The 23,632-nt window shown below is 44.3% G+C and overlaps 1 protein-coding gene across 1 annotated transcript; it reads right to left on the bottom strand.

Moving 5' to 3' along the window:
• Positions 1 to 1,361: 1,361 nt before the first annotated feature.
• Positions 1,362 to 22,090, bottom strand: CYB5R3 (cytochrome b5 reductase 3). The gene is made up of 9 exons (XM_076343645.1): positions 22,037 to 22,090; positions 18,282 to 18,413; positions 13,819 to 13,891; positions 11,208 to 11,314; positions 9,713 to 9,847; positions 7,946 to 8,024; positions 7,728 to 7,813; positions 5,343 to 5,442; positions 1,362 to 3,773 (listed from the first exon to the last, which is right to left on the bottom strand). Exons 1-9 carry the CDS (start codon positions 22,055 to 22,057, stop codon positions 3,601 to 3,603), a joined length of 906 nt encoding a protein of 301 aa, XP_076199760.1. The 5' UTR covers positions 22,058 to 22,090; the 3' UTR covers positions 1,362 to 3,600.
• Between the last annotated feature and the right edge of the window lie 1,542 nt (positions 22,091 to 23,632).

Raw genomic sequence — 23,632 nt, forward strand, 5'->3', positions numbered from 1 at the left:
CTGTACAGCCATTTCCCTTCTGCTGCTGCAAGGACTCTACGGTTAGCTCAGCACAGGATGCTGCTTGATAGCATCCACCGCAAGCAAACAGTTGCAGAGGTGATTCAGTTAGAAGCTAGGCACTTACTTGCAAGAATGTGCTGCAACTAGCTGCCTGCTAGTCCTAAGGCCCATTGCTGGGAGCCAGGCTCAGGCCAGACAGGGAGAACAGCCTGATTGCAGATGTCCTGTGACTGATGCATTGGGAGTGCTGCATGCCAACTGTGGTAGACTTGTTGAAAAACAGGATCCTATTCTGTTCATTCAAACAGTGGGGTGGGGTAGCAGGCAGGGCATGATCCCCAGAAGCACTAAGCAAATGTTACCTTGCTGTTCAAGCAAGGAAAAGTCACAGATCCCTGCTGCCCCAATCCCATTTTGCTGTTCCCCCACTCACAGCCGACCCATACATGTAAGAAGTTACAAACACAACAGAGAGCCTGGCTGCTGCACTGGCTTTTCGCAAGCAACACTCCTTTCCTTCCTGTTCACTTAGGCAGGATCAAGAGGAGAAAAGCTGAAGAACAATATGAGGCTCCTTTCTGTAAACCAAGTTATTTTTACCAGAAACTTTTGGAGGACACTATTAAACCCGAGGCAACATGTATTTCCTTACCTGTCATACAGTGCCTTGAAAGATTAAAGCAGACAGAGCCCCCTCCATCATACAGGCAGCTGGGAAGCCAGGACAGGTGAGGACTTGCTTAGGGCAAGTGGTCACTTCACCACATGCATCCCAGAGCCCAGAACCAAGAGCTGCTTGCAGCTTTGGCCCCTGTGGCTGTGACAGGGCTAACACCGGCACAGATAAGCAGACACAGAGCTGGGACTGCTGCAGCACCACAAGAAGTGCAGGCTCAAGACCCAGCTACAGGAGTGAGACTAAGGAACCGCTCATTTCTTACCTCCTCCTTCTCAGATCCTCTGTTGCAAACAGGAGCAGCACCCAGAGAAAGACCCCTGCTGTATGCAAGCATGCCTTCGCTATTCATGGGGGGATATCTGCCCTTGCACAGTGGTAAGCGAAGGGGACCCACCTCTGGTAAAGCCAAAGCAGCAGCCCTTTCAATCCTGTTTCTCTCGGGAAACTTCCCACAAAATGCCTTTCATGAAGGAGGTTCGCATTTCCCCAGCTGCTTTGTAACAGAGAGTTTAATAGTACTCAGCACATCCTGTCAGAAAAGTGGAGGAATACTCCTATTTTCTGTAAGACAGATGAATTGGCTCAAAGGAAAAAAAAAAAAAAGTAAAACCAACTTTTATCACTGACTTGTTTAAATGCTATAGTACAGGACCATCAAGCAAAAGGGACTGTGACACAGTTTTGTTTCAGTAGATTATATAAAATCCCTCTTTTTATTTATTAATTGAGCCTCATGTTCACAAGGAAGATGTACAAAATGAAGGTACAAAGAGGAGACTGGAGTGATAGGGACAAAACCAGAGACAGTTTACTCCTTGACTCGACATCCAAATACAGCAGTTTTCACCAAAACTCAAACAAAAGAAAGATAAGCACTTGGATAAACAAATCTAACAGGCTTTTTTTTTTTTTAAACCTTCACTTTATAGTGTTTTACAATTATAGTTTGTCTCTTAGGAGGTTGAAGATGATGTGCTCAGTAACACACAGGTAATTCACCTGCAAGATACTTTATTTCTTACACAGATGTGAAAAAGCCAGTAACTGAATAAGCAGAGTAAGTAATACAAAATAGTTGCTGCATAACCAGCTCAAGTTGTTTTTTTTTTTTAACAAGAAAACTTCATTAAATACAATAATGAAAAAAATCTATGCGTATCCCACAGTGATATAAACCAGCAGCAAGATAATTTCTCATATTTCTGCTTTTTGCCTCCTAAAAAAGGGACTGAAACTTACTTGAGTATTATTTGAACTTTGGAGCATAGTATTAACAAGTTTCAGAAGCACACATCAAAAATGCAAGACTTCAGAGGCAAGCGTCTAATTAATAAAATCAATAACAGTATTATTCATTTCAGGTTCCTTTAATTAACTGTAGTATCTTTTTCTCCTTTTAATTCATGCTGAAAATTAACCTTTGAAGTGCACAGTACCCATCTGTCGTACAGGCACAGACGAAAACACGGCAAGCTATAACCTCAAATACCTACCCGAATCTTTAAAAAGTGGTATTATACACTGACACTTGCAGCTAACTAGCATCCACATTACTTCATATATGACTAAACATCCTTTCAGTCTCTGATTTCATCACCAGAACAAGATTTTTAGTTTCATAGATTCCTTACAGGACAGCTCTAATCTCAGCAGCATCTCTGTTGGTTAGAAGCACAAGATGCCTTAAGTTTAGTAAAGACTAGGTAAAAGGCTGCTGTAAAAAAAAGTATATTAAAAAAATAAAAATCAGAGCTATAGTAAATAGCGTCTAAGACACAGTTTTAGATTCAGTGAGACATTCGAGTTTAGTGACTTAAGGCTGTTCCCATGCATCCTTATCAAGCAGAACCCTTCAGAGCTTTGCCTGAGCAAGACACACAGGCGAGTCCCCCGACTGCATGCATACCACATCCGAAGCTGAGCTACCTGCCAAAACCCACCCTGGCAATGAAACCCGAGTTCCCTTTGCTCCAAATCCATCTCTGGGAAACAAGAAAACTAAAACTAGATCCAGTTTTCACCCAGCATTTTTTTCACTGCACAGGACATGCAGAACAACTGCCTTTGTACTCCTATGGCACCATCTGCTATCTAAAAGTAAATACAAAAGTTAGTTTTGTTTTGGTTTTTTTCAGTATTCCGCACATACAAGCAAAAAATTCCAGCTATTTGTGGAACAGGGCACAAAGCCGTCTGCTTTCTGTAGTTTCTTTCATTGCCCAGGGATGAGAACTGTGACCAGCTGGAAAAGCGTTTGCATCTAAGAGAGGCTATTCAAAATACAAAGGAAACAAATTTTATATTGCTGTCTACCTCTCTGTTTTGATTAACAAGGCAGCTTGAACAACTTGAGTCATAAATGGTTAACTGTCATCCTTTGACTGAACGAGCATCTTTAAGCTTCTGATGTTGCAAAGATTACGCGTACGAGGCAAACACTCCTGGCCCTCATACTGTAAAAGCTCTGTAAGGATTAAAATTTGGCATAAGCAAGGTGAATAATCCAGCACATTCTATATATTTGCATACTTCGTACCAAATAAAATACTGGGTACGCACAGTGGTAGGAAGTAGGATATTACTGCCATTACAGTGCTAAGAAAAAGCGTAAACGAGTGTTTACTGCCCTAAGCAGCTATACTGTCCTCCCTTGAGATGGGGTATACAATATAGCCGAGCACTAGGCGTCACTGCCTTTCCACAATACAGTTGTTTCTGTGCGACATACAGTACAGTTTTAGTACAGTTCAGCTTAAGTGTCTTTCTTACTTGCCAGAGATTCAGAAAAAAATGAAGCATTTTTAATGTAAATGTAGCTTCCCAGCACTGTGCATCAGCCATCTCTGTAACTTTGTCCTGTTCCCATTACATGTTTTTTTCTTCCCTTCTACGCAAGATCACTGAATTACCAGTCGTCTTTAGAAGGAGAACCTCATGTCCTTGGTGTAGCCCAGTTTGTCGAGGTTGGGAATACAAGCATACTGGATCATTGGAGGAGGTCCACACATGAGGATCAGAACATCGTTCTGAGGTGGGGGCAGGTGGTCTCTGATCATCTCTTGGTTCACAAATCCTTGGCTGTAATCCCAATCTGTTAAAAAAATTAAAGTAGGGGAAGGGGAACAAGGAAAAAAGGAGGAATAGATAGATACAAGTCACTTTAGAGTGAGGTGGGGGCACTTGGGGGTTTTTTTTAGTAACACTCTAGACTGTAACATTTGTAGACTCCACCCGCGTTAGCGTCCTCAACACAGTTACGCTACCTGGAAAAACTGCCACCTCTGCTTTTAAGATGCAAAACTGATGTATGGAGAAAACAAGGGCTAACTTTTAATAAAGCTTGCTAAAAGCCCCAAGGAAATCTCAAGCAGAGCTGTGAACAGAATGTGAATCTTCTCAGCTCCAGCACTGTGAAGTAACAACATCCATCCTGTTTACCCCACTTTCTACAGCTTCACTAGGGAAAAATCTAGCTGATGAAGTTGGTCCCGGTTGGAACACCCGTGGTGCTAATCAGTTAATACTAGGATTCAGGTTTACCCATCGCATCCCCACCCCTGGATGCAAAAAGCTGCTGACCCAAACCTTTGGGCACAGTAAGACTTGACACATATTTCTCCCACAGATTATCCAAAAAATTTCCAGTTTTGGTCCGGTTTCACATATGGTAGTGAAAGACTGCAGAACAGCATCGAGGGGGTCTAAGGAGGAACTTTTATCCCAACTGCTAAGATCAGTTCACAATTCACAAGTATCAAAGAAAAGGAACAGTGATTAGGAATTCAAGGAGAACACTAATTGCAGATGACATGACAGCAACAGGCTGTGGGGACAGCAAAACCCTTCCTCCAACCCTACCGAAGGTGTATTCTTGGTCACAAGGTAAGAGAAGGCATATGGCTTTTCCTTCTCTGCCCCAAACTACCGCTGAATAGGAGTGTGAATCTATCCTGATGTGGGTGGGCATGACGAGGAATGGTAAAAAAAGAGAAACAACAAGGAATGACACGGAAACTATTGAGCCTTTTCTTCCTCAAACTTGCACAGCTGAGGGAGGCGCATTCAGCTAGCTCATCCTCTCACCTAGACCAGCCAACTATATCACATTATCTTTAAAACTGGGCTGCACCAAGCTGGAACAGTACTTTCATTGAGAAACACTGTTAATACAAAGGCAATTCCATTGCCTAGGAAGAAGATCAGCTACCATGAACTGCCATACAGTGACAGCTAGGTAGGAGTCTGCACTTGACCGCATCTCCGTGAGATACAGCGCCTCTGACACTCCCGCTGCCTTAATGCATGCTCTAAACATGAAACATTAAGACAACATGTTCTATTTATGTCTGTGGGGAAGGAGAAAGGAAGGTCACCTTCCAGAGTAAATAATGGTAAATGTATCAGGTGTAGCCATGGGAGGAACATCGCACTACCATTCACCTGAGGTGAGCTTTGTAGCTTTGGAAACACTGCCTGATTACACCTAAGAGTTTCTGTGCATCACTGTGTGAAGAATGATGCTACTAGATGCAATCACACACGATTCATTAAGCAAGAAAGGAGCTCAGAAATATGCACATGAGATAGCGTATCTCCTGTCAAACACATGCATTAATACTCTTAACTTAAGCTTCAGTGGAAGCAGCATGTTAGATCTTACTTTCAGGTGCTTTGTCCAGCGTGTACCAACACTTAAAGCGACCGGGATTCTGAACCTGGATCTCCTCTAGCTCAGAATGTAACAGGATATCCTTCTCGGTCTGCAGGATAAGGAGAACAATGATTATGCTCTGCATTTGAGTGCCGCCCTCAGATGACCACAAAGCATTAGCTACTCTACAGCCCTGTGAGATGGAACAGATTATTCAACTCTGTTCTACAGGCTGAAGAGAGCAAACACAAGTTATTTCCATGACTATCCTGTAGCAGAGCTAATAAAAAGGTTCATAACTTTCCCAAATCCTGACCATGCAATGCCTTCCCTCTAAAAAATAAAACAAAGCAAAACCTGTACCAAAACACAGAACCTTCATTTGTTCAGGGAATTAGTGGTAGCATCAGAAGATTAAAGCCCTCTTTTAGCACTCCTATTACATAAGCAACTTTCATCAAAAAACTAACCGTGACTGCACACAAGTATCTCCCTACCCCTCCATACTGTGGTGTTCAGCCAGGAAAATGCCAGGTTTTTCACCTTTGCCACTTCAAATTTCACCAGCACTGCCATATGGAGGTTGCTTGGTTTTTAAACAGGATGTGGAACAAATAACCAAAAGGGTATCAAGTTCCGATTGGAACAACAAATGTTACCCAGGGTATCAAGTTCTGCTCCTCCCTGATGCAACATCATTGAAAGCCAAATGAAAGCCTTATTCCCGTAAGAGCAGCTGCAGTCTGGGAGGGAGGGAAAAGGGTAGAGACTAAAAGTGGTACCATCCTCTGCAGCCTTAATAATTTGGCACTGAGGATACCACTATGTCCATAACTGGGGGGGTAAGGAGGAATGTGCCAGCAACTATTGCCGAGAAGGTGCCTATTTCTGGATCTGCAGTTGCATGTGTTCCAGAAGAGCTATTACTGGGTCTGACCAACTCAAAGCATGCTAGTCAGAAGCACAGTACGAGCCCACATACGTTGTCATCTGTAATCCAACACAGCTCTTTCAGGAGGGCCAAAATAAAAGATCAGCAAAACACACATTAAAAATATTTTATAGTATTTTAAAATATTAAATATTAGAAAACATCTAGTCTGCAGGCTTTCCTGACTGACCATTTGTCACAAGGCTGCTTTATATTTGTGCAGTTACTGGGTACAAGGACTCTTTAAAGCCAAGGATTGATGTTGCTAATATGCAGGCAACTTGTTCCCCAAATCCTCCCTGCAAGAAGCAGTAGGTTTTCTAGGTTGCTACAGCAGCTCTAGCCCTGTATTAGTCATTCTGAATTACTCATAGCAAATCCTGGCCCTCCTGCCCTGATACCGACTGTACTTCACGCCAACTCCTAGGGCTCAGCAGAGACCAGCTGCTGCAGCCACACCGGCCAGCGCCAGAGAGCACTGGCAGGGCTCTGAAGGAGGTCTTACTGTAATAAAGCATCAGAACAGAGCATCTGTTGGCACGTGGATCATAGCTTCTGGGTGGAAAAATCTTGGTTTATAATTCAAATATGGTACAAAGGAAGTGAGGACACACTGAATATCAGGGAAGATAGGAATGACAGAGGAGAGCCTAAAGAAGCTAAAAAACACAGGCATGACGTGAGGTTCACCACAAATAACGGCTCATAATCCAGAAACAAATATTCATTATGATGGAGAAATTTAAAAGCAAAAGGATTAACACCAGAATAACATCAGGCAAAGAAGAGGCGTCGCAGTTCAGCGGCACACCACCATTTGGGTTGCCTGGCCATCCAAGAAATCTCTATCGCAAGGATCCCATGGTTGAGAGATCTTGCCTTTGTCCAGCACGGCAGTATGACACACCTCAAAGAGCGATAGAAACACATGAAGAACCGACGGGGGAATGGAAATAAAAGGAGACAGCCGTGCAGAATCCCTAGTTGAGGGAGTTGCTAGAGACCACTGTTAATTTTAGCCTCACCTAAGGTGTTCTCAAACAGAAAGACTCCACATACAAACCCTGCTGCGAAGTTGGTGAGTTAAAATTGCCGAAGGAGACAGATGTCCACCTCTTTCATGTTTCCACTAAGACACCTCTGAAAGTCTGCCCAAAACATTAACAGCTTGCACAAAGGAATGCAGAGTTTTAAAACATTTATAAACTGGATTAGAAACAGAGCAATGAGACACAGGAAAGCGAGCATTAGCTGGGAGGTAAGCGGCATTTCTGTAGTAGCACTAAAAAACCAATTCATTATAGTGCTTTTATTTGGGAAGTTTTCAACATTTCAGTCCCCTTCTCCCCTCAGGGTTTGTATTTCTGTACCAGGCTTTCACAGCAAGAATTTCATTTGCTGAGTGGAGGCCTGTTAGTTAAGTAAAACTTTATGAACAGAAAAAACAAAAAGGACAGAATTACCTGATTAGCAAACAGCAGTTGACAAACGGTAGGGTCTTCTTTGTCTTTTATGATTGCTTGAATGATCTGCAGCATAGGTGTTATCCCTGAAAGAGAAAGGCAGGTCAATGATGCACGAATGCGAAGGAGCAAAAGAAACCGCAAGTGAGCATGTGAGAGAAAATAGGAACCATCTACCAGCTGTCAGAAACCAAGGATGAATCTTTATATATACGTACCAGTCCCACCTGCAATCATCCCCACATATTTCACTTTCTTAGTAACTGCTTCAGCTTTCTTTTCAGGCCGAATAGCAAACTTGCCTGAAGAGAGAGAGAGAGATGGAAAACATTGAAGAAAGCAGGAAACAGCGCCTGTGATCCCTTCCCAGCACGTTCAGCTAATTGGCCCTGTCACCCTTCCCTCCCCGTAACGCAGGAGCAGGAAACAGACAAAGGTGAAGATGTCACGAATTAAAACAAATCCTGAAAGATGATTAGAGATTGTAAGACACGTGATGATAACATCAGACACTGACATGGGTTATTACTTACTCCTGACTAGCATCGAGCCATCGCTACCTGTATTTCTATTTGCTCACGTCCCATACTCCCAGTGATATTCAGAAGCCCAGATTCTGGAAACAGTTCTACACAAAGGAATTAATGTGCTCAGAGAGTTTATTTACCCCATGCAGATTATTTTAAGGAAAAACCTGAAACATGCAGGGTGTATTTTTTTGTATATTTATCTCCTCTTTTTGACCTGATTTGCCAGTTACAGCCAAATCTGACTGTGAGTTTGAAATTGCCCAAAATGTTGTATTTGTTGTGTTCACACCTCTCTTCATCCAGGATAACATGAACACAACATACAAAGCTCTGGAAAACCACGTGTCTGAGTTCTGCTGCTCACAAAACCACCAGGAGGTTTTTGTGACACATTTGTGGCTGCACTATGCCAAAGTGAGATATTTTATATTGGCATAAAAGCACTTCCTACTGATAAAGTTCATTTTCACTTGGGAAATTAGCATTGGATAGCACAAATACCAAGTGGTTTTATCAGAGTATAAACGATGTCCATATAAGCAGGGAGAGAATTCCCTTCTTTGAGAACAGTATCAATAACAAGCACTTCTATAGTCATATAACAATCCTCCTCAGGATGGCCGTTGACTTAATTAAGACACTAGCAATTTCTTTTGTGCAGAGATGCTAACAACAGAAAAGAATCCCCGTGTCTAGTGGGAAAGGGTGAGTACATTGAGAGTACCAGCCCAAATAATAGAGGTGATGGCTAAGGTTCAGTTCATGCAGTATGTGTAATCAAAATGTAGCCACAGAGATTCTCCCCCTCTACTCTGCTCTGGTGAGACCCCACCTGGAGTACTGTGTCCGGCTCTGGAGCCCTCAGCACAGAAAAGACATGGACCTGTTGGAGCAGGGCCAGAGGAGGGCCACGAAAATGCTCAGGGGGATGGAACACCTCTCCCATGAAGAAAGGCTGAGAGAGTTGGGGTTGTTCAGCCTGGAGAAGAGAAGGCTTTGGGGAGACCTTATTGCAGCCTTTCAATACTTGAAGGGGGCTTGTAAGAAAGATGGGGACAAACTGTTTAGCAGGGCCTGTTGTGACAGGACAAGGGGGAATGGCTTTAAACTAAAGGGGGGTACGTTTAGACTAGCTAGAAGGAAGAAATTTTTTACGCTGAGGGTGGTGAAACACTGGCACAGGTTGCCCAGAGAGGTGGTGGATGCCCCATCCCTGGAAACATTCAGGGTCAGGTAGGACGGGGCTCTGAGCAACCTGATCTCATTGAAGATGTCCCTGCTCATTGCAGCAGGGTTGGACTAGATGACCTTTAAAGGTCCCTTCCAACCCAAACTATTCTATGATTTTGTAAAGACTTGAACCCAGCTGGAAAAAACTGTGACCAGTATTACTACTACTTTATAATGTTTTTTCCGTATTGTTTACTCTGGATAAATTTAATCTTCCGAGTCAGCCTTGCCTTTTCCTTCGTAGACAAGTAGGCCACTTGGTCCTCTGAAGTCAATAGTATCCCCTATTTTCAGGCTGTCTAAGTATTGAGACATCTTCCCTCCATCAGGAAACTTTGGATGGACACTTCTAAAGTAGATCTGTTAAACATAACAATGAAGCAATTAATCTCACAGCTCAAAGATGAGCATTTGCCCTTCAAATATTTAGGTACCCATACTCCTCATGCAAACAACAATTACTACCTAAAAAAATACTATCAATGCAGATTTGACTGACAATAAAAGAGAAGCACTGAGTTTTCTGAAAAAGATTAAAATGCCACTCTTGCCCCAATTTTGATCAGATTGGACACAGACTGGCAATTATCTCCATTGTATTTCTGTAACATAGAAAATATCTCTAAATAATCAACATGATTTACACCCAAGTTCAAAAGGGGGAAAAAAAAAGTCACTGTGATTTCAAACAGAAAAACTTCTGAGAAAGATCCCTGACAGCTCGGTTGCAAAGGGATGTACCCAAACCTTCTTCTTGGGATGCCAACCGTTTGCACCTCAAAGTTAGAGTAACAAAAAAAGTGGATACCAACTAATTGAATATTCAATGGTTCACCAACAGGTATCAGTGGGTGTAGTTACATTGCTGGAACTTGTGCTGGTTTTTTTGTTTTAAATCACATGGGTATGAAAGAGTTCAAGCTGAGACTAGCTACACTTTTACAAGAACAGCATCATTTGCATGCATGGAGAGCCACACTGGGAAGAAGGAGTCTTGTGAAACGTTTCTATCCGAGCCAAAGATTTACATTCTTCCCTTGTCATGTCTTCAGCGTGCAATGCCATGCTCATGAAGATAAGCAGGTAGTAAAAGGCAAATTCACATCTAGTTTCACAATAAATTAATAAAGTGTTATTAGTTGTAAAGAAGAAAAAAACTTAAGAGTAAAATTCTAAGAGGAAATCCAGTGCAGATATTCAGGTTTTAAATTCCTGTCAGTTTTAAATATATTTGCTTAGTCTAGCTGCCAAGAGACAAAACAAAAGTACATTATCACAAGACTCAGAATCACATTCTTGCCAATTAAATCAGTCATTCACACTGTCTGGATCAGTAACGATAGTGATCACCGCTCTTAATGATCATGATGACCATATTACATTAGCTTCAGAAGAAGCTGACAGTTCAGGCAAGGTTAATTCCTTATTTCAGAAGGATTAAAAAAGTGTGTGAACATCTGCAGGTCTACACAGATTCTGGCAAATTGCAGTATGCAAATACAGAAAATTATGCAGCATCTCATGAGACACACTCACGAAAGAAGTGCTTACAAAATGCCATACGGATTGTAGGTAACTGCAGATCACTTGTTACAATAGGGGAAGTCCGCAGTGGCACATACCTGAACAGAAGCCAGCACAGCAGACTTCAGATAGCACTGCAAGTGTAAAGGTGGGCTCACAAGTTGCCCAGCCTGGTAAAAGAGCATGACATTCTCACCTTGACAATAAGATCCACAAAGCCCTTGTCATCATCACTGGAAACTGGAGTGTAAGGTCTAACAACCAGAGCTCCATCAATCCGTGCAGACAGGTAGATATGCTGTCCTGTACGCAGGGAAGAAAAAAAAGCAGTTTGCTTTCAAAAGATTTTGCTTTCAGTGGATGTACTGAGTTGGCGTGGACTGCAAACACAGTCTCAAAGTTCTCCTAACTACCTTGTTTTGGGGCACCACTTTTTCCTCTCTCATTTTCCTGACATTGTAACACCTTGCCAGAGTTGTTAACCACGCACAGATTCTACCTGGAAGGGCAGACAACTCCGCTGCTAATTTTATGTGTCAATCATATCTGTTCTGATAGCTTCATGCACTTACATTTACTAAAGCCCTAACTGCAAGTGAGATCTTGCAAAAGATGCGGTATGTCTCTCCCGTACAGACAAGTAAAAAGGACACAGGAGGGGAAAACTGTCAAGTGCTGTTCACACCTCTTTATTAACATGTTAGTTATAAACCATTACAGTTCAGTTACAACTGAATTTATAACTGTTCTTACTTTGACCACAGATCGCTCATGTCTACCAGGAGGTCATCTAGCTGCCATTGCTAAGGCTGCCTAGACATAAAGCACTTTTCTAACCCTGCTATTCCTCCAGCTTAACATTTGAATGTAGCGATCACATTTCAATCTGTCACATACTCACTGAACTCTCTACAACAGTTTCTTTTCTCAATGGTTACATTTTTGATTAAAAAAAAAACCTAGAATTAACTCTTTTGAAAGGTTTTCCTATAAAATTCAAAACCCTGAAGAGACCCAAGTGAACAATACCTAGGGGGGATTTGGGTTTTGTTATTTTGTCACCACTAGGTCAACAGAACAAACTATCTCTGAAGATGAATGCAGCTCCTCCGCCTGTTACGGGAACACAAAGAGGGGATTTTACCGGGAGCTGGTTTGCCAAGCCAGAGGGCCAGTGAGGCAAACCAGTGGGTGAATGAAGATGTGCTACCTGGTGACGTGGGAAATGAGTAACCATAACTCACTTGAAGCCGTACACGGACATAACGTAAGGGTGATTCAAATAACCCTCTCAGCAAAGCCTATACACATCTGGTAGCACGCATGTTTCCTGCTAGGGAAGACCTGAAGGGAGCTGCAGCAGCAGCCTCCCGTTCCTCCTCCAGGCAAGGGGTGGCCTTGCCACCCCCTCCTCCAGGAACAGACCGTGGTGACCACTGCAGACTGTGAACCTGGTCAGACGGGACCACTGCTGGGGTATGTCTCAAGAACTGGCACAAATCCAAGAAAGGTGCTCCTCCCAAAGGGAAAACACGCCTTATGCTCTTACTTGTTGGAGCTTTACCCCACCCTGACAGGACAGCAGTTGGCAGCCTCTGCGCAGGGCCATGCACAATCCCACTCGCCCTCAGAGTGAACCGCATTTTTTTCCTGTAACGCTCCAGCTGGTGGCAAAAGCAAAATGCTGGTGCTGGACAAAACATACATGCCAGTATGTGCCCCACAGCTGCCAAGCCTGCTGCTCCCAGCTGCTTTTACCACCCTCACCAGCTTTCAGCTCTCTTTGCTTCCCAAGTCTTGCCCAGTAAACCACTCCCCCAGTCACCCACAGATTAGCCCGTGCAGAGCACCTTTGGGAGCATGACTATGCTGCTCCCGGGACCGTACAGGGCCAGGCACGTGCATTCTCGAGCTATGCTGAAACAACTGGCTGATTTGCCCTGACCTTACTAAAACACTGGAGGAAGCCATGGCATCCAGCAGGCCAAATTCACCCCAGACAGCTTCCCTTCTGCTAGCGTGTAGGACAAGAACAATTCCAGGGGTGAGACAGCTCACTCCTCAGTGTTCGTTATGGGCAAGGGAGGGAAACTAGCTTTGCCCTCATGGCTACTTAACAGGATCAAGAGAATAACATATCCCAAACAAGAGGGAACCTAAACACGATGGACTGCGATGCTGGAAAGGTGCTGAGGACTACCACAAAGCACCTGATCCACAGATCATTGCAACAGGTTGTTAAAGCAGAATTCCCTATTAAACACAAGTCACAATTAAACGCTCTTTATATAAGCAGTAGGAAACAATAGCACTAAGCTATTATGGAAGGCAACACGCCACATGGCAAGGCCTAAGGAAACATCTACCCTATGGTGATTAAGAAGTTCCATGAGACTGGCTGCAAATTCAGAAGCGAACAGATCATCTGGTAAACCGCAAGTGTTAGAGGACAGGCAGATGAGAGCACTGCCTCAGGGGATGGAAAGGGACCACAGAGACCAAGCACCACGGGAATAACACACACAGTGAGGTTGAGACTGGAAAAATACAAGTAAAGACCAGTGTGTGTTTCTACTGTCCTCACAGAAACAAGCTGGATGTACACTCTCTGTAAGTACACAAGATTTCAAACCCTGCAGATGACTCACAGCATGAGGATAATCTTGCAAAGCTTTAAATACCAGCTCAAGCCACGTGGACAGCATTCGAAATTCAACAGTTCAAAATGTAGGAAAAAAATCCCCACAAAATCTCTCGTAGTATAATTAACAATGCTTGGATTCTCAGCAAGGGACAACAGAACGTACCTACAGGGAGACCCAGAACATGATCTGTGGAAGGGAGAGCAAATCGAAATCTTCTTGTGTCATGACTAACTTCCTGAAAGAGGAAAATAAAAGGAACAATCAGTCATGTTGTTGAGATTTAATGTTTGTAATTTCACTTGTAAAACCAATACGCTAGCGTGGCTTCCTGCAGGATTAAATATTTAGGGGAGAGCAGCATCCTAACTGAAATTTTTGCATAGCGCAAATAGGAACTCCTCTGAACATGGCAATCCTGCAGAGGTCAACTTTTCATTGAAACTCACTGAAAACTTAACTTCATCTCAAAATATTTTAGAAGTAATACAGAAGTAAAAATAGAAATAAAACGGACAAATGCAAATACTGTTTTGACATATAATTGAATGTGAATAGCAAAACTTAATAAGATATTCATATGCAGCTTAAGACTAAACAATAACTTTCTAAACAGTATGAACATTTACATTGCCTTCTGTGAGAAGGCCACAAGATAAAAATTAATCAGTTCTTGAATTCTCATTTAAAGTTTAAATATGCAGAAGTTCAAGGCCAAAAAATTTTGATGTCTCAAAATCAGGGGAATTAACCATTTCAATGTAGAAGATGATTTCAGAAGACAGTAGTGGATGTCAAGAAGATTAGGAAGTAGCAGCCTGGTCTCCTTTGCTATGCTAAGAGCCTTAAAAATATTTTCCCCATAAAAATTGAACCAATCCTTAATTAAAATTGAAAAGAGCATTCTATTTAGATAAGAACTTTATTATAAAATTATGACAATTTATGCAGGATAATTATTCTAATCTTTTACTAGGAAAGTCGTACCTTGAATAAAATTTTGGTAATGAGTAAATAAAATGTTATTTCTTATACTATGTAAGTTTTCTCTCTTAAAAATCAGGTCACATTCATGGGATTGAAAAAGACAGCAAAAAAAGACAAAAAGAAACAGCATACAGCCTAATGCCTCATCCAATGACTTTCTTTTTTTAAAGCCCTATGGGACATAATATCCCTTCTAGAGAAAATTTCATAAACATCCTATAAAATATTGTAATTCTTTTTTGTTTGTTTTTTGTAGTAACAAATGGAGACAGATTTCTTTCTCATCACGGTTCATCTAGTCTTCACTTACAAGTTCTGGTCACACAGATGAAATTTTCTTCACAATAAATCATTTTAAGGTACATGCTGAAGAAAGAAGGGAACTGAGTGGCAGTCTAAAAAGGGCTTCTCTGTACTTATGTCTATTCAGGAACAGTAACTGCCATTGAAAATTCCACTAGAAAGACAGCTAACGTGGACTTAATGCTGCTGCTGTTTCTGCGTGAAAATTTCAGCACCAGCTTCACTACTTCAAAGCTGGATTTTGCCAATAATCCTTTATTTTAAGATGCTGTCTTTAATAGCATGCAGAAAGAACAAAGTTCTGAATTCCCAGTTAATCATCTCCTCCATTAAAGTAGAGATAGCTTAGCCGAAGGTATCTGAACACAAGTATTTTGGTGCATCACAAGAGAATTGTGAGAAACACTAAAAGGCTCAAGAAATTCCTAGTAACTAGATCAGCGTGCCTACGCCTTGTCTCTATTACATGGCCAAGACACTGAGCATGCCGTTCAGCATGTCATTCATCAAGGCTAAATTAAAGATAGCCTTGAAACAGGATGCAGAAGACCTTTCCAGCATGGGGTCATCTCCACAGCATTCCCCAATGCCATCAGTTGGTATTGTCCTAAGCGCCTGGAAGCCCTTGGCCTCCAGCTACCAGCACGCGTTTCTGTCTCAAGTTGCAGGTGCTGAGGAGTCTTCCACACTCGCAACTGCAAATGCAAAGCTGGAGAGCAGTTTTTGCAGGCTGGTGTTTTGCTGAAGCCACTGAAAGGCAACAAATGAATTATGCTTACCATTACAAAAAAAGCCCTGAGGTTGTGGGCTTTTTTAAGGCATAAACTAAATTAGCACACCTAACTATATTATGACAGTTTTTTCCGCTGCTAAACACTAGGAAGCAGCCCTGTGACCCCTACTTCTGTGTTCAACAGACAGGAGGTGTGGCATGCTCAATTTGGGCAGATGTTAACGTTTCAGCTGGTGGGTAAAAAGCAGACAGTGGGTAGAGGAAGAAAGGCTTTTGCTTGCAACAGCTTGACAACATGGTACATTTGATTTCCAGCTTTCATACACAAAAATCTAAGCTGCATTAAGATACATCTATGTCAAACTAGGCATTCTCTAGACCACTGCTTTTCAAACTTCAGACTGCAGACACCTAAAAACTGTTTCTATGTAACTGTGGAATCCTGAAATTTCACATACATGTATTGCTGCATGGCAGCCCAGTACACGCAACTTAGTTTTCCGTTGCAATCACCAGTCCATTTTCTTTAGCTGTGAAACCGGCCTAAGCAGTTCCTGCCACTTCCCCTCCTGGTGAAGCTTCTTGTTCCTTTGCTTGGGCCACAGTCCACTAAGAAAACTTTCTGCAAGGCCATACTCTCAACTATATAATCAAAATACGTCATGTTAAAAATTACAACCCCCAGCTACTCCCAAAACAGGGAGTTCATTTGTTCATTTTTTGTTTTAAACAAATAATTTTGGTGCTCTGCTGGTGAAGGTACCAACAGCTTCATAGTCACAAAAAGGGAATGATAAATACCAACATGGGAACAGCAGAAACTTTAAAGATATGAGGGTCTTTAGCGAGGCTGGGCAAGCAAAAGGAGCAACACTCCAAGGTAAAACCAGCGTACTGAAATTCCTCTTGCAATGGAAGGTAAACTCTAGCCAACTACACAGATGTCTCGAGTAGGCTCCACAACCACAGAGAGCCATGATTCTCTACACAAAAACATTTTAACTTGGGAAATGACAGGTGTTTTTAGATTAAAGTTCTCATCTATTTCAAATTTAATAGGTTGTAAAATACAAACTGAAGCATGTCAGAAAGACTCTGACTAATTTCATCTTTCCCAGACAGGTGGATATGGCAATGTTGAGAAGTTTAATACCAAAGATCAGAGTGTTGGCACCAGATTTTTGGCAGGATATTAGAAGCTACTAGCACTTATTGTACCAAGTTATTATTTTTCAAAATTAACTTCTGTTTCCAGGACACATTTCCCATTTAGGCAAAAATTATAAACATTCATCAGTCAAATATTCTCAGTTGATCAAGGTACCACATGCAGCAGCTTTTGACCTGGTTATATATGAGCTGTTCCTCCATCCCAAGATTAAAAAAAGCGTACAAAAAATAACAACAGAGTGAGAAAGAAATCAGTATTCAGCAAAAAAAGCAAGTGAGCTGTGAATTCTCTTCTGTTACAAACTGCTACAGCAGAAACCTGCAAGTAGCTTGACTGTCAGAAGCATGTGCAGTGCCTCAAGCTTCCCTCCCCTCCTGCAGGTCAGGCAGACTGTACCTGCAACCACGTGCTACAGATCTCATGAGAAAGTGGGGAGTATATAATAATAGCGTTGTGGCAGTACACATGGGAAATAAATTCAGTAATGCCACCCAGCCCAAGCCAGGGGGAAGCTTTCAGTTCCCACGAAACCAGGATTTGGAATGACAGCAATCATTTTCTTTGACAGACTGAACAAATGAAAGCCAAGCTATCAGTGCACTCTCTATACCTCAAAGAAAGCTCTGTTCCAGTCCAAAATCCTTTTCATCAAAACTCTTCTCATAACTTTCTGACTAGCTTGTTGACTTCAAAAGTCAACACTAAAAGTATCTTCGGATGTGACTTCACATCTGAAAAGCCAAGATTTCTATCTCATGCTTTTGATGGTGAGTTTATCCAAGGGAAATCTGGACTTTTCACCTTTCATGGCTTTGGTCCCCTTCCCACAAGTTGAGTTACCAACTTCTGATAGCAAGATCCACCCCTGAAAGGGCTATGACTTTCCTCTGAAAACCCAGTTGAGCAGCCCAGGAAGTACAGAACGGCTTCTACTTTTAACAGAGAGAAAGAGAAGCTGAGACAGCTCAGGTGCTGTCAGGACTACATCATTTAAGCACCTTTCTTCCTGTAACACACTCGAGTACATAAATCCAATAACAGGAATCAGTATCAACATAGTTCTGACAACTACTATGCTGAATGCTACTGACCATGAAAAAACTGCCTGCTCTGCCCGACAGCATGACTTCCGTCTCATAGCCAATCTAGTAGTGCAGAGCTTAGGAATTTCTGCTGATGTACTCCACGACATGAGACACACGTGACAGAAACTACGAGTTTGGTCATTTCTAAAGCAGCATTCTCCACTTTAACTTGCTTGGAAACAAACTGCTTGCAGAACTCAGTTATACTAGGCAAGGAGCATTTATAAAGAAGTCCTTTCCTTAAAATACAAGTATTCGCCCTACTGCAACATTACCCAAGATTTAAGAAGCTATAAGCATTTCACAGTATCCACGGAGAGGTCATGCTCAGTACTGTACATGCACTTACCTCCTTATCAACCAGCCTCAATGCATACTTCACTTCAGGATCCTTCAGAGTAATCGCAGGATGGGGATTCTTGAAAAGCCTCAGGATGGTGGTGTAGATTAGCCATATCGGGTATGTCACAACCCGACCCAACTGCAGCAATACAGAAAGTGTTAGACACGTGCATAACGAGAAAGTTATTTTGGTGAGAAGGAATATGGTAGCATGACATGACAATCTAACCAGCAAAAAAACCTGTGGTTTTGTACTAATACGAGCAGGAAGTATTAAGAGAAACCCACCAGCCAGTGTAACACACAAATTTGCTTTATGAATACCTGGTGTTACTCCTACATTGAGGCATTTAGCACACCAGCAGAGGGTTGCCAAACCTGGCAGCTCAACAGAAGTGAGATGATGCGAGCTCCCTCCACGTCCCCAGGCCCAACCATTAGTCAGGCTGAGCACATATGTCCAGCAGGCATGCACGTGGATGGGCATTTTATATCACAGTGCTTGGAGGCAGATGGAGATGTGGTCATGTAGCCTGCTGCAGGGACGAGCTTCACCCCCGGGCTGAAGCCCCACAAGACGAGAGAAGGTTATGCCCCCGCACCACACCACCCTCTCCATCCCCAACACCACGTGTCGGCTGCCTAGCCAGGAGAGACTGAATGGCCACACCAGCCCAGGAAAGCACAGGAGACCACAGCGCTGCAACTACAGCTGTGCAGACAAGACGGAAGGAAGACGTCACCTCCCCTGCCCAGTGCCATACTCCTCAGGCACTTCATGGGTCTACAGGGCTGAAGATGGGTCACCCACAGGCTGCAAGTGCAGAGCCTGCCAGAGCCGTGCTCAGCTAGAGGCCTATGCCTTTGTTTCTAGTGCCTGTTCCCAGGACAGTCCTGTTTTTATGAGGTTAGATAAGCACCACAACAGCCTACAAAGTCACCTGTGTAGGTAGACTTGGTCCTAACCTAGGACAGGAGAATAAACTGAACAACTACTTATAAAAATGCTCTCCAACTCTGTAATTTGTTATTCAGTGCTTTAACAGAGAAGAGGGGAAAAAAGCATGACCATAGCAAAAACAACAAAAAAAACCCCCAAATACCCCAAATACTTAGATTGCATACAATGCACTAACTGATTTTTGAAGAGCTCAAAATCCTGCCTGGTTAGCTTTCACTTTCATTTTATTTTAAAGGGACCTGACCAGTCTTTTAGAAGCACATTTCTGCGAGTGTGACCATCCTCAGGAGACCATATAAAAAAATGTCCTAAATTATTATTACTAGAACTGTGGCAAGTGTAAAATTAAAAAAAAAAGGGGGGGGGGGGGACACAGCACAAACTCTCTCTTCTTAAAATGCTGCTGTACAGGTTTAAAATATATCAACACTGGGTATAGCTTGAAGGCACATGATGCCATACACACACACACTGCATTTTTCACTTTTATTTGAAAATACTAAAATAGCTCCACACAGGTTGTTTCTGAAGAAGCTGAAGTTTACAGGAATGTTATTCCTTAATTCCTGCAGATCCACCAGATTACTGCAGCTCCAGGAATAACTTTTGTTATTGAGTCACAAAAAAGGAGGGAGGGAGGGAAGTTGTTAAAGAAAGTGACAGAGCAGCAAATAAACTCCCTAATGAGAATTGCAACAGGTGAATGAGACCTGGTGGAGACAGCAAGCTGAATCTGCAGCAGATGTTGTTTCAAATAAGACATTAATAAGTTAAAATAAGCTAGTTTCATTTACAGATGCGGCTATCTAAAATGGACCAAAAAAAGCGCAGCTGTGGTCTAACAAAATTGCAGTTGAAAATGGAAATTCAGAAAACTTAAGCTCAGTCCCAAGTCCAACACTAATGTATGTCAGTAACAGATGAGCAGGAAGGCAGGAGGAAAGTAGAGTTCAAAATATCACCTCTGCAAGTAAGCTTCTCCACCTGTGTGCAGAGATAAATGTTTTCTCCCATCTTTGCAAATCATTTCTGGGTTATCAGATGTCAAATGAAAACTACCACAGCTGTTCAATAAGTGAGATTAACACACTCTTTCCCCAAGTGTGCATAATCATCACTTTTTGAAGCAATGCACCAGATTTGAGTCTATTAGAACAGAATGCAGTTTAATTTTGACAAATACTTTTAACACAGTGTTAGCCTCGTGGAAGGCAATTTGTTATTCATGGTCAATTAGTGCAAAAGCCTCACGGGATTTAGCCTGGAAAGAAACAGCGCACCCACTAACTCAGATAGCTCTTTTAGTTCCTTACTCAGAAGATACCAGCTGGTGGGCAGAAAAAAGGGGAAGAACTGAACGCTGAATGATTACAAAAAGTTATCCTTGCTAAAAAATACATTCTCGGGGTTAAAAGTGATCTATATACTCTTACCACGGGGTATATCAAGATATTCATGAAGATAACTGCACTGCAATCATGGAAGCTGCATCAGATCTACAGCAGCAGAGGGAGCGACTGGCTGACCGTAAGGCCAGGAGTCACTAAATGAAGATCTGGTGACTCATAGTTTCCAGCTGCACAAATCTTTGCTAACAGAGATCACAAAATAAGTAACTGAGCAGGAATTTTTATTAATGGAAACAGACCTCTGCAGGATAACAAAAAGGCCACAAGAAAGAGAAAAGCCATAACATCGAGATTGCCAGCCCTTTTCCACCAGGGCGTGGTGAGCAAGGCAGTTAAACGCGTAAGCTTATGGCAGGATGCTCCATCACCGAACTGCCCTACAAACACACAAACCAAATGCTTCTTTGGCAAGAAAATCCTTGTACCCTCAGCTCCAACGCCCCCTCCCCCACCTCCTCATTCAAATCCTATTTTTAAGCGACCTTAGTTAAACATTCTTCTCATCTGTTTTAGAAAGTGATGAGAGGATTAAGGGACAGGCATTTCTTCACTTCTGCAGCTTTAGCATCTGCCTCGTTGTCTTCTGTTCAAGTAACCTAATAAGCAGCTATACCCAAACTACCGCATGTTGCATCCACCTCCGTCCTGCTCCTCTCACAAACCCAGAGCCAGAAATGTTTGAGCAGGTGCATCAGAGGAAAGAAACGACGCGTCAGGCAGCGGCGGAAAAAGGGTAACGATGCACGCCACAGGTAATGGCACCGCAAACCCACCGCTCGGCAGACGTGATCCTGAAAGAGCTCTCCGCTACAACAGCAGCTGCCGGGCTGGTGCTTTTAAAGCCATCAGCACGGACACTGAAAAACTATTCAGGGAACCGAGAGAAGAAAAACGCACACGCCGCGGCAGCCAACACAGGCACCATTATCCCACGCACAAGAGCCGTGGGTGTCCACGCTGGCACACACGCCCCGGCCCACGCCAGCCACGAGAAGGTCCCAGAGCCACCGCATCGCTGCGGGGGGACGTAGGCAACTCCCAACGCAGGCACCCCCGCGTTCCCTCCCGGGTGAGGGGTACACGGCAGGGGAGGCAGCAGGGGCCTCGGGCACCCTGTGACACCGCCCAACGGCCCCCGCTCTGCTCGGGCATCCACAGACGGGGCCGTTAGGACGGGCGGAGCCGCCGCGCATCTCCCCTCGCTCGCGGCCGGGCCTCAGGGCCTCGGCTCGCTCAGGGCTTTAAGCGGGAGGAGGCGGGTGCCGAACGCAGCGCCACGGCAGCCGGCACCCCAACCGCCCGCTGCCGGGAGGCGCAGGGCCCGCTTCCCGGGGCAGGCCTGCTTCCCGGGGCCCGGCCGCCCCCCGCCCCCCGCGGGTAGGGCGCACTCACCGTGCTGAGCTGCGCCCCCATCGCTGCCCCCTGCCAGAAGCGAAAGCACCGCCCTACCCCGCCCCGCCCCGCCCCGCCCCACCCCACCCCACGACGTCGCCCCCCCCATCAGCGCCGAGCCGCTACCGCCCCCTGGTGGCCGCCAGCTGGTCGTGTGTCGCCGCCCCCCCCCCCCGCCCGGGCCCGCGGCTCGTTGCACCCGGCCGGCGCCCGCCGAGGCCGCGGCGCGGCCGCCAGGGGGCGGCCGCTCCCCGCTGAAGCGCCCGGGGCGGTGACCGCTGCACCCGGCGCCGGGGCGGGGCGGGGCCGGAGGTCGGGGCCCGGGCGCTGGGCCCCTCGCCCGGTGCACACGGGGCGGGGCCCGCTTCGCCCTGCGGAGGCGGGGGGAGGTGGGGAGCGGGGTGGGAGAGGCACCGCCCCCGTTGTTTCGGCTAGCGCGCCCCCGGCCGGTCGCTGTGGGGAACCGCGGGCTGGGGTACCGGGGCCCTGCGGCGGCGCTGCTCGAAATGGCCGCGGGGCGCGGCTGCCGGCAGGCGGGCTGGCAGGGCGGCGCCTTCCGGTGCCGGCACAAATCGCAGCGGGAGGCGTGGAACTGACACAGAAAATGAAGGCGTGTAGTCCTGCTGTCGCCGCTCTCCGTTGCGTGTTTGCCTTCCGTGCCTCTCCCCACCAACACAGAACACACCCAAGGGTGATTTTTATTAGCGCCACCGCTTCCATGAGCCTGCCCTTACTGTGTTATCGTAGCGCATCCATAACGCCCTTTTCCCCTTTATTGACTGCATAAATAATGCTGGGGGGAAAGCAAGGGTAATAAAGTTACAGTATCTCCCTTTTCTAACCAGCAATCGAAGCCCCGCTATCTTTTCGAGGCAAGAGGATAACTTACGTATGTCAACACCATAATTCATTATTATAGCAAATAAACATCTCTAAACTTCCCCTGCTTGTACTGCTTCAGAGCCAGCAGCTGCACACAAGCTGGAGTAAGGAGAAAGGTGCCTGGGTGCCAGGATGCCCTGCGCTGGCACTTCCGAATCCATCTGTGATTCTGCTCCTCCGCCTCATCTAGGTCGGTGATGGCCAACAGCCTGATTCATTAATGGCGATGTTTATCCAAAAAGCACAAGAACTGAGCTGTGCAACAAGAAAAGGATGTTTCAGCCACACCGCCTAAAATTTTTGTTTACACGAATGTGTACAAATTAATGACTAATAAGCAAATGCATCTTTGTGTCTGTGCTAATCGTGAAACGCTTCAAAGCTCTTTAATTAATATGTCTTAACTTGCAGTAGGCAGGCCTCGATGGTTCCTAGACACAGTTTCTCCTTACAAAATCAAGAAAGGTATATGCTTGACGGTCCTAATATTAAGATTAAAAAAACCAATAAAAAATTTCCTCCCTTAGCCTCTCAGCTCACACAGGGGTACTGAGCCACCTGCGTCCCCAAGCACTTGCTTTCTCCCAGCCTCTGGGTTTGCTGACTGTGCAGGCAGCTCATCTGCTGTGAGAACATTCGTAAGTCGGCCATGGTTTACCTATTAAACCTGGCAATTAGCACTGGTAAATAAAGGCAAGTTACAGACCAACCTAA

This window comes from Aptenodytes patagonicus, chromosome 1 (genome assembly GCF_965638725.1).
Source record: "Aptenodytes patagonicus chromosome 1, bAptPat1.pri.cur, whole genome shotgun sequence".
In the NCBI taxonomy this organism is placed as follows: Eukaryota; Metazoa; Chordata; class Aves; order Sphenisciformes; family Spheniscidae; genus Aptenodytes; species Aptenodytes patagonicus.

Coding starts and splice junctions, on each gene's coding strand:
- CYB5R3 (XM_076343645.1), bottom strand. CDS start 22,057: ATGGGGGCGCAGCTCAGCACG. Junction 9,848..11,207: donor TTGTGGATCTTATTGTCAAG/GTGAGAATGTCA, acceptor TATGTTTAACAG/ATCTACTTTAGAAGTGTCCA. Junction 3,774..5,342: donor GCTGGACAAAGCACCTGAAA/GTAAGATCTAAC, acceptor TTTTTTTAACAG/ATTGGGATTACAGCCAAGGA.